The sequence below is a fragment of the Microchirus variegatus genome, assembly GCF_963457635.1.
Source record: "Microchirus variegatus genome assembly, chromosome: 5".
Classification (NCBI taxonomy): domain Eukaryota; kingdom Metazoa; phylum Chordata; class Actinopteri; order Pleuronectiformes; family Soleidae; genus Microchirus; species Microchirus variegatus.
The window spans coordinates 10,392,966-10,406,024 of NC_139806.1; the positions used below are offsets into that span (position 1 = coordinate 10,392,966).

The following is a 13,059-nucleotide window of genomic DNA, read 5'->3' on the forward strand; positions in this document are numbered from 1 at the left end:
TTAAAGTGAACAACTGGTCAAAGGATTTCACATTGTGTTTATTCAAATAGCTGCTGTCAAACTTTAGCATTGGATGGTAATCCAGTCTCAATGAAGTTAATATAACTTACGGCCACAGGGAGCAATAGGAGGACATTAGGAAAGCAGCAACAAATATTCAGCTGTGTTAGTTTTTCTGTTTTACAAAGTAAAAAAAAGGAATTGAAAGAGTCTTAGGTTTATTAGCATTATAAAATAACAGGGGCTGTACATATATTACAAAGCATTGCAGCATCTGGTATTCCTATACTGGTCAATGTCCATAGACCACTCATTCATGTTTAAAGTGATAGTTCAGCTTTTTTTTTTTTTTTGCTTTATGAGGTACACACACAGGACACAAAGTCAACTTTTACTTTGCCGTCTTTGACTCCAGCACAGTGATAACACAAACTTCATTTACCCGTTGGAAAAGACATCTTAAGAATATGTTTCTGTTGCTGTTGGACAGCCTTTTCCAACAGGAATGGAACCTTCGTGTTGCTTTGTTATCTGCTCACTCCCTCCACTCATCCATTATTCATAGAGGAAATCAGCATATTTACCTCACAGTTGTTATTGATCCACTACCGTCTCTGTCAGACTCATTTTAAATCCTTTGTTCGGGTTTGTGACACAAATTAACCAAATGAGGCAGCAGGAGACCAAAGACTCTTTTGTCCCTGTGAGCTAAAAATGCTGATTTTCTCTGTGTGGACTTTGGTGGGAAAGTCAACAGTTTCCAGTCATAAAAGTCTGTCTAAAAAGAACATAAGCAAGATATTTTAGTTCCTGGTGATGGCTGTGTGCTGACGGCACACACGTCAAAGTCAGTCTTGACTTTGTGCCAGTGCCTGGTACAGTACAAGCACACCTCAAAAAAAGCTGAACTATCCCTTTAATGCTTAGACACTATTTGCCAGGGCTACTTTGACAGTCTGGACTTCTGAGATATGAGAAGACTTCTGGATGATGCGACTAGTGAGAGCAGGCCCTGTGGTGCAGCTCTGCCTCAGAGCACAGTCAGGTCCCGTCACCTGCATCCTGTCTATGACGGTGGTTCTCACTGCGGAGCAGGGCTCCTGGGTGCAGCTGGGTGGCACCATAACACTGCTCTGATCCTCAGTGTGGCTCTGCCCCTGGGCCAAGTTGGTCAGAGCCACGGCGGCGTGGATCTCCCTCCAGCCTTGGTCGTCTGGTCTCTGCTGGCCTTGATCCTGCTGTTGTTCCCTGTGGATAAATTAAAGAAACAGCTGTGAGAGTTGGACGACATCCACATATTTTGGCTGAATTAACCTGAAAATATCAGCTTGAACAGCTGCTTTAGAGACCCAGAGCTGAACTTGGATATCTCCTTGTGATTAAAAGCTGGAATAATATGGATGAATTAGACACGGTGGTTTGTTTTCAGGAACATTATGAGCAGTGTTACTTTTAAAGGCTGAAAAGTAAAACAAAAAAAAGAGCTGCTTTTGATTGCGTCATAAATAATTACACTTACCTGTCATAGTTAGTTGCTGTGTAGTCCACTGTAAAGACAGAAAAAAACACTCATGTTAAGATGCTGTGATTTTGATTGCAGTTCATCACCCAATATTAAAAGTCCAGTGTTTAAGAATTGGTGAGGTTGCAGAGAGTGCAACAAATGGAAAGCTACAGTGCCCTACGGTGGCCTTCGAATACCAGAAAGGATGTAGACACTCTGTAAGGATCCTCTTAGTATTCACCAGTCCAGTGTCCAATTTGCCTAATATTTAATTCTATAAAATATTCCTAATCCCCTTTCCCAGACATCGCGTGGCCAAGAGGACAGGAATTAGGCTCGTAACTGGAAAGGTCCCTGGCTTAATCCTGGGACGGGCCAAGGGCTGGGGTCCCAATCCCCCATTGCTTCACTACTGGTGTGTAATAAGGAACTCTTAAATGCAGAGGTCAAATTCACTGTCGCTGCTTGGTGTGTGTGCAAAAATGACAAATTCTAAATACCTAATTCCTTCGTGTTATTTGTATGTTTGGTCTTTGTCTCCCCCTGTCTGTGTGTTCCTGCCTGGCCAGGCATGGCTGAACCATTTCCCATCACATCACCTGCTGCTCATTCCACTGATGGTGACTCTTCACAACCTGCCATAAAAAGTCATGGCTGTTCTTCTCTGCTCCAGATCAGCTGTAAGTAAAAGCTAAACAGGCTCTCTCACTTTGTGTCCCCTCTTTTGCTCCATTGGTTTCTGCGTCTACTTTATGTTTCTTATTATTTTCTGAAAGATGCATCCGTTCTAGCTGCTGTAGAAAAATACCGGTCTTTGTCAGATTGTTGTTTTGTATCTTTGATCCATTTAATTATGAAGTTAGTGCCTCTGTCACAGATCTGCCAGAAATGTTTGACTCAGTGAAGTGCACCACTCTGCCTGAGCTCAGCTGCTCAGGCCAAAACAAATGCAGAGTGATTTTTGTGGAGGGAAAATGTGATATTTGCATATTGTCTTGAGGAAAGACGCTCAATTTTGAGGTTTTGAGAGCTGTGCTGCTACCGCTTTTTCCCCAAAAACAGAGACTGAACCTATAATGTTGACCAAGTGCTGTGAGGTACATTAATATAATGTTATCTGTGGAAGAGGGAAAGGTCAGTATTTCTCACAATAATCTAAAAATCAAACCGCAGTATTTCTGGCTGTTTTTAGAAGTGGAGTAAATAGCGCTGTGGCATCATATTATATCGCACGCATAATTCCTGTTAGTGGTGTATGAAGAAAACCTTTTTCCATTTCAGCTTTGGAGTGTTGCCCCTTTTCCTTGGATCAGATAGCATTTGGTCAGAACCAATTTTTCTTCAGAGAGCAATAGACAAGGAAATTAGAGGCCCTCTGTGAAACATAGTCTTTCAGTGCTAACAGCTCAAAAGGTCCCCATTTGATTACCCCAGCCAGACTGAAGCTAAAACCAACTACTTGTTGATAGTAAATCATTCAGCTGTTTTATGCCTTTTGCTACTGATTGTCCCTGTACACATTTCTCTCTCGAGCTGTAACATGCTCTGCCAAAAAGAAAGAAAGAAAAAAGTGCTTCTGTGCCCTTGTTGTATTTATTACCATTAAAAAAAAACATTGTTTTACTTCTGGTGAGTTTCAAATTTACAGCTGGGATAAGTTACAACAGAGTTTTTACGAGGAAAAGTGAAGTTGCTCACTGTGTTTTGGGTTGTAGTTTTGCTTTTTTGCAAACAGTGGAGCAGTACACTGAGCGATGTACCTCACAGTATCTCTAAAGCTCGCACTATAAAATGTTAATAAACAACTACTTTAAGTCATAGAATTAAAACAAAAAAACACCTATACTGTGTAGAGTTAAAGTGAATTTTTGTGCCTGGCTTAATGACATTTACCACTTAGTGTTCCTAATATATTACATTCATAACGGTGGTCATTGTGACCTAATGTTTTTATGCACATTCAATCACCAAAATCTGCCCCAGTTTCTCTTTGAGTTGAAGTGAACACTTGTACTGAATTTGAAGAAACTCCCTGATGGTGTTCTTGAGATATTGTGTTCACAAGCCTGAAGTAAATAGATGAACGAGTCCAGTAGTAAATATGGATTTGTATGAAAAGCATCTTTGTATTTTATAGGGTGTAACTTTCAATTGCTACAATAAATCCACTCTAATGTATTCTGCATGAGCTGATTTCAGCCTTGGGTATTCTCCCATAACACGAGTTTAAGTCCCACGTTTCCCCAAGGTCGGTGACTTACAGTCGTTCTCACAGGTGTGTCGCTGGGATCCACACTGGAAAACCACTGTGCCCCTGAAAAAGTAATGTAGCCGTATTTCCTTAGTGCAGATTAGTATTTGCAAATCAGAGACTCCCATCTCAGCATGCGTGTTTTCAAGGGGTGGAAAACGCAGCAAGGCATTGGTCCAGATAAATTTTCGCCACTTTGTGTCTAATAAAATATGATTCTAGTCACATTTATGGCTCTCCAGCCTTCTTGAGGGGAAATACTCAACTTGATGTGAGCACCACATTATATGGTGCAAACATAACGCCCATTCCAGTGTAGTTATAAAATCACTGACATGCAGTGTACATGTTGTGACATCACTTGGGGATAGTGATTGGCCACATGACCACATATGCAGCACCTTCAAAGTTTACACAAAACACTTCAAAAGAGTGTTGAAATGTTTGAAAGAGTGATGGTTTCTCAGCAAATATGAAGGAAATGCAGTGTTTTCTTAGTTCCGCACAAAGACTAAGAATGCTTGTTACAGAGGAGAAGAGACTCCCTGTAAAACCTCTACACGCAGGCCAGAGTAGAAGCTATTTCTGTATGTAGTACACAAACTTGGCCCATAGGTGGCACCATTAAAACTGTGGCATGCATTCATAAATAGGTTGTGTCCTGGGAACTTATGTGTCACAAGCTGTTTTTGGATTTCGCTGATCACTGCAGAACAACACCTCACTATAGCTGAGGTGAAATTTTGACCTTCTTTATTCCCATACATTGATGCAGTGTCACATAAAGTGCATCAGTTACTTAGCCCGTAAATGGAGCCACTCAGCGGCTTTAGCTTCTTTTCTGATAACGTGAAACATATGACAACAATAGAAATTCTCACTGTGGTTTTTGTGCAACAGACTTATTAAAGACAATGAATAATAAAGAAGTGACGGAGAATTACTTGCCAAGATATAGCTAGCCTAGCACACTAGACAGCAACTTTACATTATATACAATTTACTTGTATACGAATTAGAAAAGTGTAATTAAGTTAATGTTTAGAGGTGCTGCTTTGTGGGTATTTTATCCTGTTTTAGGTCTTTGTGCTAAGCTAACATGGTAGCCTTCCGATAAGAAGAAGGTGGCCTTATGGGGAGTTGGGTGTGGAATTCTTGGAAATTATGTATTATAGCCGTTTTTCCTGTGGGGACACGCTTTTAAAAAAGATGGCAAACTATTGTGACCCAAATTACAATATAAGAGCAAATATAGAATGAATTATTTTTGCACCACCAATTACTGACATTACTGAATTACTGACTGACTTATTTACACCCGGGGAGCAATGGGGGATTAGGTGCCAAACCAGTATCTTACATTTTAAACTTGAATCTGTACATTTACCACCATATCTTTCCAAGAAATGTGTGAAAAATGAATGACAACTTAATTACTTAAATTTTTAAATATATAAACATAAATCTTAACTAAAGGGTTGGGAACATTTCTTGAAATTATGTTTGGAGACCCATCTGAAGGTCCTGACCCAGTCTTTGTGAATCACTGTATTATGGGGTTGTTGTTATCTGCATCATCGGTCCCATGTTAGCTGCAGTTCCCTTCGTTCAAAATAAACATATAGTTCTTTACCGCAGTTGCCCCAACTTTTTATTGTTACCACTGATGAGCTAAGCTAACAGCAGAGTCCCTATAGTTTCAGAGCCAAGAGGCTGAGAGGTAACATTTCCCAACATAATCTGAATGAATTAAATCACTGTCGTAACACTAATCACCACTTAGAAAAAGAATGAATTGTCTTGTAATTTAAGCAACCTTGGTAAAGCATTTCACTGTAGTTTATGAGTTATCCTGCAGCTATTCAAGATTTGGGTCAAATTGAGGTTATGCAGAGATTCCCGCATGCAGACTAAGACTTGTCACAGTCAATAAAATTATCCATTAAATAAACCGTATGATAGGCTTTATGGTTTTTTTGCCAGGACAAAATGAACGTGAATCATTTCTGCTTTAATCTGAGAGTGAAATATGCCGGAGAGTAGGAACGGTGTCAAAAATCTTTTCGCAACTCTTGTAATGTAAATTTAGATTCATTTGAGTGGGAAAGTCACACTTGGGAGAAGCAGACTGCCAAAGCGCACACGAGTCCAGGACTCACAACTACACACTCAAACGCTGATGGGATTTTTAGTGACCTCACTCTGCGTAGTTTCACAGATGAGTGGCAGCTCTGACGGTCGCTCTACGGCGAGATGTCTTCAGTGCTTCGCTGACAAACTGCTCAGTTTCTACGTTTTGGCTGAGGAATCCTCTCCTCACCCCGGGAAGAATAAAGTCTCAGACATTGTGTAATTGTCCTTGAGACTGGACTGGACATTTCCACCATGGCAAGAAGCTGAGGCGGAACAAATGGCACATTCTAGTATATGGAAATGATATTTGTGGTGCGCAGCAGCAGCCAGCGCGAGCTCCTTCCAATTTTGAAATGAGCGATTTCAGCATCTGCATGAGTCTTTATTAGTGATGTTTGTAGAGGCTTTGGCTCAGGTACATGAGCAGATTTGAGGGTTGTCAGTGTGCTGTTCTCCCGTTTAGATCTGAAAGGGCGCCCACGTGTCAAGGTCCTTCCCGAGTTTCTTAACAATAATAACTTAATAACTGAACTTTGTTGAGCTTCTGACTTTGGGTGGGATGCCAGACATTTATTAATGTCAGGGAGTCGCATCTGGAAGTTTTTGTTCGTTCTCTTTTTATTTTACTGAACACTAGAATGAACTAAAGTGAAGCAGTGTAGTGAAACTGTCATTTTAACTCATATTCTACATAAATCTGCAATTGACCAGGGAGATGTTTAATGATGTCTGTGTACAGGGATGCTGTTATTCCCGGTACCCCCCCAATTCACCCTCTCTTCTTTTTCCTTTTTTCTTTGTTTTTGCATCATAAAGACAGTTGTTACTGCCACCTTTCCACTGGAGGACGGTGTATGTGTCTCCCACCCAAAGCTGTCCTGCGGTTGGTCAAACTCCTGTCACAGGCCCAAGGTGAATAAGTCTGGTTTTCTCTCCAATGACTTGCTGAAACACCAAAAACTTCCTGCCTGCTGCACCTTGTCACAACTTTACGCTGGGCTACTATAATATTGATGTGTTTTCACATTAAGTACAGGTTTTCTGGGTGGAAAAACAGTTTTTTCCACTGTTAAAACACATAAAATAGTTTTCTCTCTCACCCATGTGGTAGACAAAATTTGCCTCTGTTTCACAGGACGATGCCGGAGACGCAACGTCTCGATCGCATTCGTTGGAGCTGAACGACTCGGAGTGACTCCTCCTCTTTAGGGATGAGGTGACGCCATCGGCTTCCGCCGCCATCATGTGCCGCAGGGTGTCGTTAAGGTACCGATTCAGTAAACTGCTCTTGTATTTGGACGGAGGCGATGTGCTGTCATCGCTGTTTGCCGAGTCCGCCATGGCGAGGACGCTGCCCTGTTTCTGGAGTACACCTTTGTGAGTAGATGTCCTGCCAAAGTGTGACTGGCTGACAGGAGTTTGTAAGGGACATTCTTCATCTGCAGTGAAAGAAAACAAAGCATATTTGTTAAGCATCAAGTCGTTCATAGGAAAAAATGATATCTTACAAGACCTAAATCTAATCTTTCATTGTAGCGCTCACCATCTGAGCCAGTGTCATCACTGCATACGCTCAGCCTTTCAGCATTTCCCTGGATGTATTTATTATAAAGTTTGATCCTGAGAGCCCAACTCAGATCAGGCTGTCTCACTGTGTTTTTCAGCCTTCGTCGTGCATTGGCAAACCAGTTGGAAACCTGCACAGATTGCACCTTGTTACAGAACGCTACCTCTCACAAAATCAACACTTTGAAGGCAATTTAGGCTAAATCTGAAACTTCTTTTTGTTTTTCCCGTACCTGTACGAGCGTCATATGTGAACCCAGAGCCAGCAGGACCTTCTCAGTCTTGGTGGGATAAGGGTTGTCTCGGTGTTTGTAAAGCCAGTGTTTGAGTGGTCGGGCCATGTCCTGCAGCACCTGTCTCTTGTGGCGAACTTTGACCCCACCGAGACGAGACCTTGGGGAGTCAGGAATAGGACTTACATGTACAAACCATTAACCTAACACTATGACATTGATTTGACAGCGGCAGGTTGCCAACTATTAGCAAGCATCGGTTTTATGGTCATATTGTATCATGCAATTGTTCTGTTAACCACATAAGCTCAGACAGAGCCAGTAAAATATCCTCCTATTTCATTTTCAGTATAAAAAACAAATGCGCTCCTACCCATATCGTCTGTACTTGACAGTCGTGCTGTTTTTAGTGTTGTCCTGGTATTGCGTCAGGTCTGCTTTCTGTCCATCTGTTAAACTGCTCTGAGGTAAGTCTTCACAGTTTAACCTGCTCCTCTCCTCTGCTCCTCTGCTGTCCTCCAAATGAAGCAGCGCGGCAGACTTCATCGCGGCCACTTGGTTAATTCTTTCGCACGGAGAGTTTTCCTCGGTCAACAGGTGCATCAGTAATCTTCCAGATGTAAACGAAAGCAGGAGGTTCCCATCCTTGATAGACTTGATGTAAAATTATTGCGTGTTTTTTCTTCAATCCCAGCCCGTGGGAGATGTGACTGAGAGGAGAGATGATGATGATGATGATGACAGAGGCTTATGAGAGAATAATGTTTGAAAAGTTAGAGGATGTTGTCCGCTTTAGTCGAGCTGTGTGAGGAGAGTTCAAATAACCTGCTGCTCCCCTGCTTATTGGCTCTGCCGCCGTCCAATCATGTTGAGTTCTGTGAGGAGAAGCCTACAGAGAGGAGTAGCAGTGGCAGCACACTGCAAAATGAAAAACATTACACATGTACAAATATCAGCATAGGCGGTCATTAGATTTACAAGTGAGATTCTGTGTGGTGTGACTTCAGCTCGTGCAAAGCAGTCTGCCGTGCTCTCATATTTTCAGCATGAGGCATATTATTCTTGTTAGATCTTGTGGCTTTCACCAACGCTCGTGTCAGCAAATAATAACACATGTTTTACCGGGGGATTCTGGAAATTTATGGGTGTAATTGCACGGTTGCTAATAACCAGCAAAACCACACGTACTCTGCACCGTGTTAGGCAGCGAATCCTCCCGAGTACAAACTGGCTCATAATGAAGACAACACAAACAGTGGAAAATGGAATTGATCTTTGCCTTTATAATCCCCCCAGACTGTGTTTGTCACAGACTCTGTTTCTGAGGCCGCTAAGTGTGCATCAGCGTGTTAGAACTGTGCATCATTTACTCTGTGTGCAGAGTAAACAGGCGTAATCCGACAACAATGCAAATATTTGTCAACGTCTGTCTCCACTTTCAAGTCACGGGGACTGTGAGCAATTATGAAAACTAAGTTTGGCAGAAGCTCAGCGTTGTCATTAGTGTAACCAGATGACAACATGTTGGCAGTGAGCCCATGCAGCGCTCAGAGACGGGATGGTTCAGCTTTAGCTGTCATCTTTGCATGTTTTTTTCCCTCCCTGACATCTAAACACTCCAAAACAGTGTTTAGATATACAGTGATGACTTTGCCATGCACAATCATAACTTAATATTCTTTTAAGCAAACATTTGTAATAAAATGTGTTTTTCCGCATGTACTCTAAACGTTTGAAGGTTTTTGGCTGAAATCCAAGCAACCCTTGTTCGACCACTGAACTTCAGATCCCTGTGCATAATTCAGCAGTATCAGTGGGGAGGCTTGGTTTCAGTCATTTCAAAGTTGAAAAACACATGGACCAGAAGCATCCCCGTTAGGTGCAGTAAATTCCTCGCCCACATTCCTCAGCAGCAGTCACAGAATGCTACATGCTATTTCACACCATTTACTCGGGTCCCTCTGTGATATGATGACCGACTCGACTGTTGATGTTAGCTGGGAACACACCTACACTCGGCAGCCAGGAGACCTTGAGAAAACGCAGTGGAAGGAGATATATCTCTTTTTGTTTTCATAGTTCTGCATGTGTGTGTGTGTGTGCATGCTTGGGTGTGTGTGTGTGTGTGTGTGTGTTTGCTTGCCTAAAGGTTAATAACATTGTGTGTATTTGGGAAAATGGAATTTTTTTGTATAAATTTTAATGTTTTGGCTTGGTGTTGGGCCACACGGTTGGTGTAGTGGTTCGCACTCCGGCTCCGCAACCCTGCATGGAGTTTGCATGTTCTCCCCGTGTGTGTGTGTGGATTTTCTCCAGGTTCTCTGGCTTCCTCCCACAGTCCAAAAACATGCAGTATGGGGATTAGGTAAATTGGACACTCTAAATTGACAACAGTTGTGATTGTGATAGTGAGTGGTTATCGCTCCATGTCAGCTGAGATTGGCATAGCCCCTTTTTTTTGACAATTTTACAGCCATAAAATCTATATAAATCCAGGAAGCCTGAGCACTTTATTGTTTCGGAACTCAAAGCATTGTTTGCAAAAGGAGAATTCTGTTGTTCAGTCGTTGATACCTTTGCTTTAAAGCAGCGAAACTGCGATTAACTGAAAACGGTTTCCCTTCCTCCTTCACTGTAGTTTTGTATAATCCCGTGCCATATTCTTTCAGCATGTGCTTCACTGTGTTGGTTGCTCAAATGCAATGAATATGTCACGCAACGGTGAAGATATTGTTTAAAGTCAGTGGTATTTATTTTTAAATACTTCCAATAGACAGTCGCACGATTGAGCCAAATTATGCAGGACTAATTGACATCATACTTCTGTGCAATGTTTGAAGTGGGAGCTGCAGTGAACATAAAATGGCGAGTTTTCATTGGATCGTTCTGATGTCTTTAATGGCATCGTTATGATCTCAGAGGGCGCCTGCAGATTCTCAGTGGTGTGATGAAATTATACTGCCACGCGTTGGCTGTGGTTGGGCCTCAGGCCTGGCAGAAATGCCACCAACGTCTGGGAGACGCACCAGTGAGAGCATCTCCAGTCCAGTGCCCCATTCCTGTCCCGGTCTTCATGTCTAGTGCTTGACACTGACAATAGGCTTAGCAAGGTAAAGTAAATACATGAAGTTCTGCTCCGTCCCTGTAGCCTAATCTGCTGTGTCAAGTTCGGTGAGGTCATAACTTACTCTCTATGTGTCTGCAAAGGTTCAAGTCCCTTGAAAGCCATTACCCTCTTTCCACATCACACTGCTCCCTCGCCCTCCTAAACTCAACATGATCGACACGTTAACACTCCTTTACACCCAATTGAGCACAGCAACCAAAGACGGAAGGAAACGCCATGAATGTGGAGGAATGCGGCCCTCAAAAAGAATTAGATGAAGCAGGAGAACAGTAGAATTAATGTCCGACAGGCAGCTGTGATGTTCAAATTTTGTTAATGGAGTAGCACTAATTCCACATCATTGCCAATAACTTTTAGTCAATCTTCTTTGGATCGTCTTGTGTCGATGTTTTGTTTAAAAAGACCTTTTCATGACAGTTGGTCCAGAGTGCTTAAATAAACCTTTAAACCACTTATAGTCAATATACTACAATGCTCACAATAGTGACCAATCTTTAAAGTCCTCACCTTTTATAATATACACATTATATACTGTTGAACTCTGCTTTGTCTGTGCCGCTGACCTGGCTGTCGTCTTGTTGTGCCCCTATTTTCTGCAGCATATGTTGGCAAAATGTCTCCGTGTCTGTAACTAATATTTCTCTGGTGTACATTACAGTTAATTGAAGTGCAGCAGCTGTCAGAATAATTACATGCTGATGTTTGCGACTTGGCAGGGAAGGATTACACTCAGCCACAAGCTCTGGAGAGTTTCCTTTTTCTTTTTTTTATTCTTCTTCGGCCTGCTTGCCGACGTTATTTCAGCCAAATGCCAACAGAAAAACTGGCTCAGAGACAGATGGAAGGAGAAGGAGAAGCAGAGAGGGAGAGAGAAGGATGCTGTTTGCCTAATTAGATGCACACTGAGGGACACTGGAAAACTGTGGTAATCACAGGACGTGTTTACAAATGGAAAAAGAAGTATTTAAAATATGAAAACAATTTCAAGTCAGAAGTGTTTTCTAGTTGATAAACTGATTGTTGTAATTATTGCATTTCCTGCACTGAAAAAGATACAGAGGCTACTTTGAGAAAACTTTGGTTAAAGCTCCCATAGACTGGAACTTCCAATTAACGCAGTTTTGGTGTCTATCTGCGCCATTACCTCGTTTATGAAGCCCTAAAGTTTGGAAACAAGCAGTTCAGCCACTGCTGAGAACGCTGGGTTTTATTGTATTCTCAGGCTCTGCAACAATCTGAAAAAGCCTGGAATCGTGATGTAAGGATCTCGTCTCCTGAACAGCAGATCCTCCTGCTCTGGGTCCGGGCACATTCGGTTGCGCACATTGAACCGCAGAAGAAGAAAAACGTCCGTTGTGGAGGTGTTTCACTTGCGACAGTGTCTTCTGACTGTGTGTACGACTCCAGATCAAATTCTTAAAAGGGACTGCGGCGGGGAGTCTTGACCATTTTTAAACATTGTTAAAACAATGTTTTGATAATGAGTAGCAGTGCATCCACCATTCCAGAAGGGAAGATGTGCTTCTGAAAGCTGACGTGCTAATTGCGTCACTTCCAGGTATTGGACAATCACAAGACAGTTGGGAAAGCCCTCGTTGGCTGGCCAATCACAACACAGTCTGTCTTCTGGGGGTGAGATTTCAGTCTGAAATCTCAGTGAGGAGAGATTTCTATCTGCGGTTTTTGACCATAAAAACAAGTTAATGTATCCAAGTAGACCTCCATAACATAGGAATGACATATCACATATATGTGCGATAGGACCACTCTATGGGAACTATAAAATCACCATTAGCCCCTTTTTCACCAACATTTCCAGGAACTTTTATTAGCAGGAACTCATGTACCAGGGGAAAAGAATGCCCAGTCATCTATGTGTTTTGCGTTTCCACCCCACCTCATAGTTCCGGAAAATTACACTCGGTCGTTTGGAAGTCCCCGCTGAACCTCCTCCTCAGCAAATCTGCTCAAAAGAGCCTGGACTTTGCCGTCCGTCCACTTGTTGTACCTTGTATCCTTTCATTTGCTCCTTTTGATTTATTTCTTTGTCTTCTTTTAAAGTTTTTGTTCCACCAATCAGTGGTAATCTGAAAAGTCCCTGCAAGTAGGAACGTCTTTTGGTGAACGTTTTTCTCAGTTTTCCCGGGTAAATGATAAACCTTCCAGTGGTTGTAAAGGGGCTATAAATCAAATTTATCCTAAACAAAACAATACAAATATTTTTTTTATATATATATTACTAAAT

At 42.0% G+C, this 13,059-nt stretch overlaps 1 protein-coding gene across 1 annotated transcript; it reads right to left on the minus strand.

Annotated features, from left to right (window-relative positions):
• Window positions 1-923: 923 nt before the first annotated feature.
• LOC310927573 (homeobox protein Mohawk-like) lies at window positions 924-8,290 on the minus strand (the record flags this gene model as incomplete). Its single annotated transcript, XM_083889894.1, has 6 exons — window positions 924-1,248; window positions 1,520-1,547; window positions 6,989-7,327; window positions 7,432-7,585; window positions 7,688-7,847; window positions 8,061-8,290. The coding sequence occupies 6 exons, from the start codon at window positions 8,288-8,290 to the stop codon at window positions 924-926; spliced, it is 1,236 nt and encodes a 411-aa protein (XP_083746020.1).
• Between the last annotated feature and the right edge of the window lie 4,769 nt (window positions 8,291-13,059).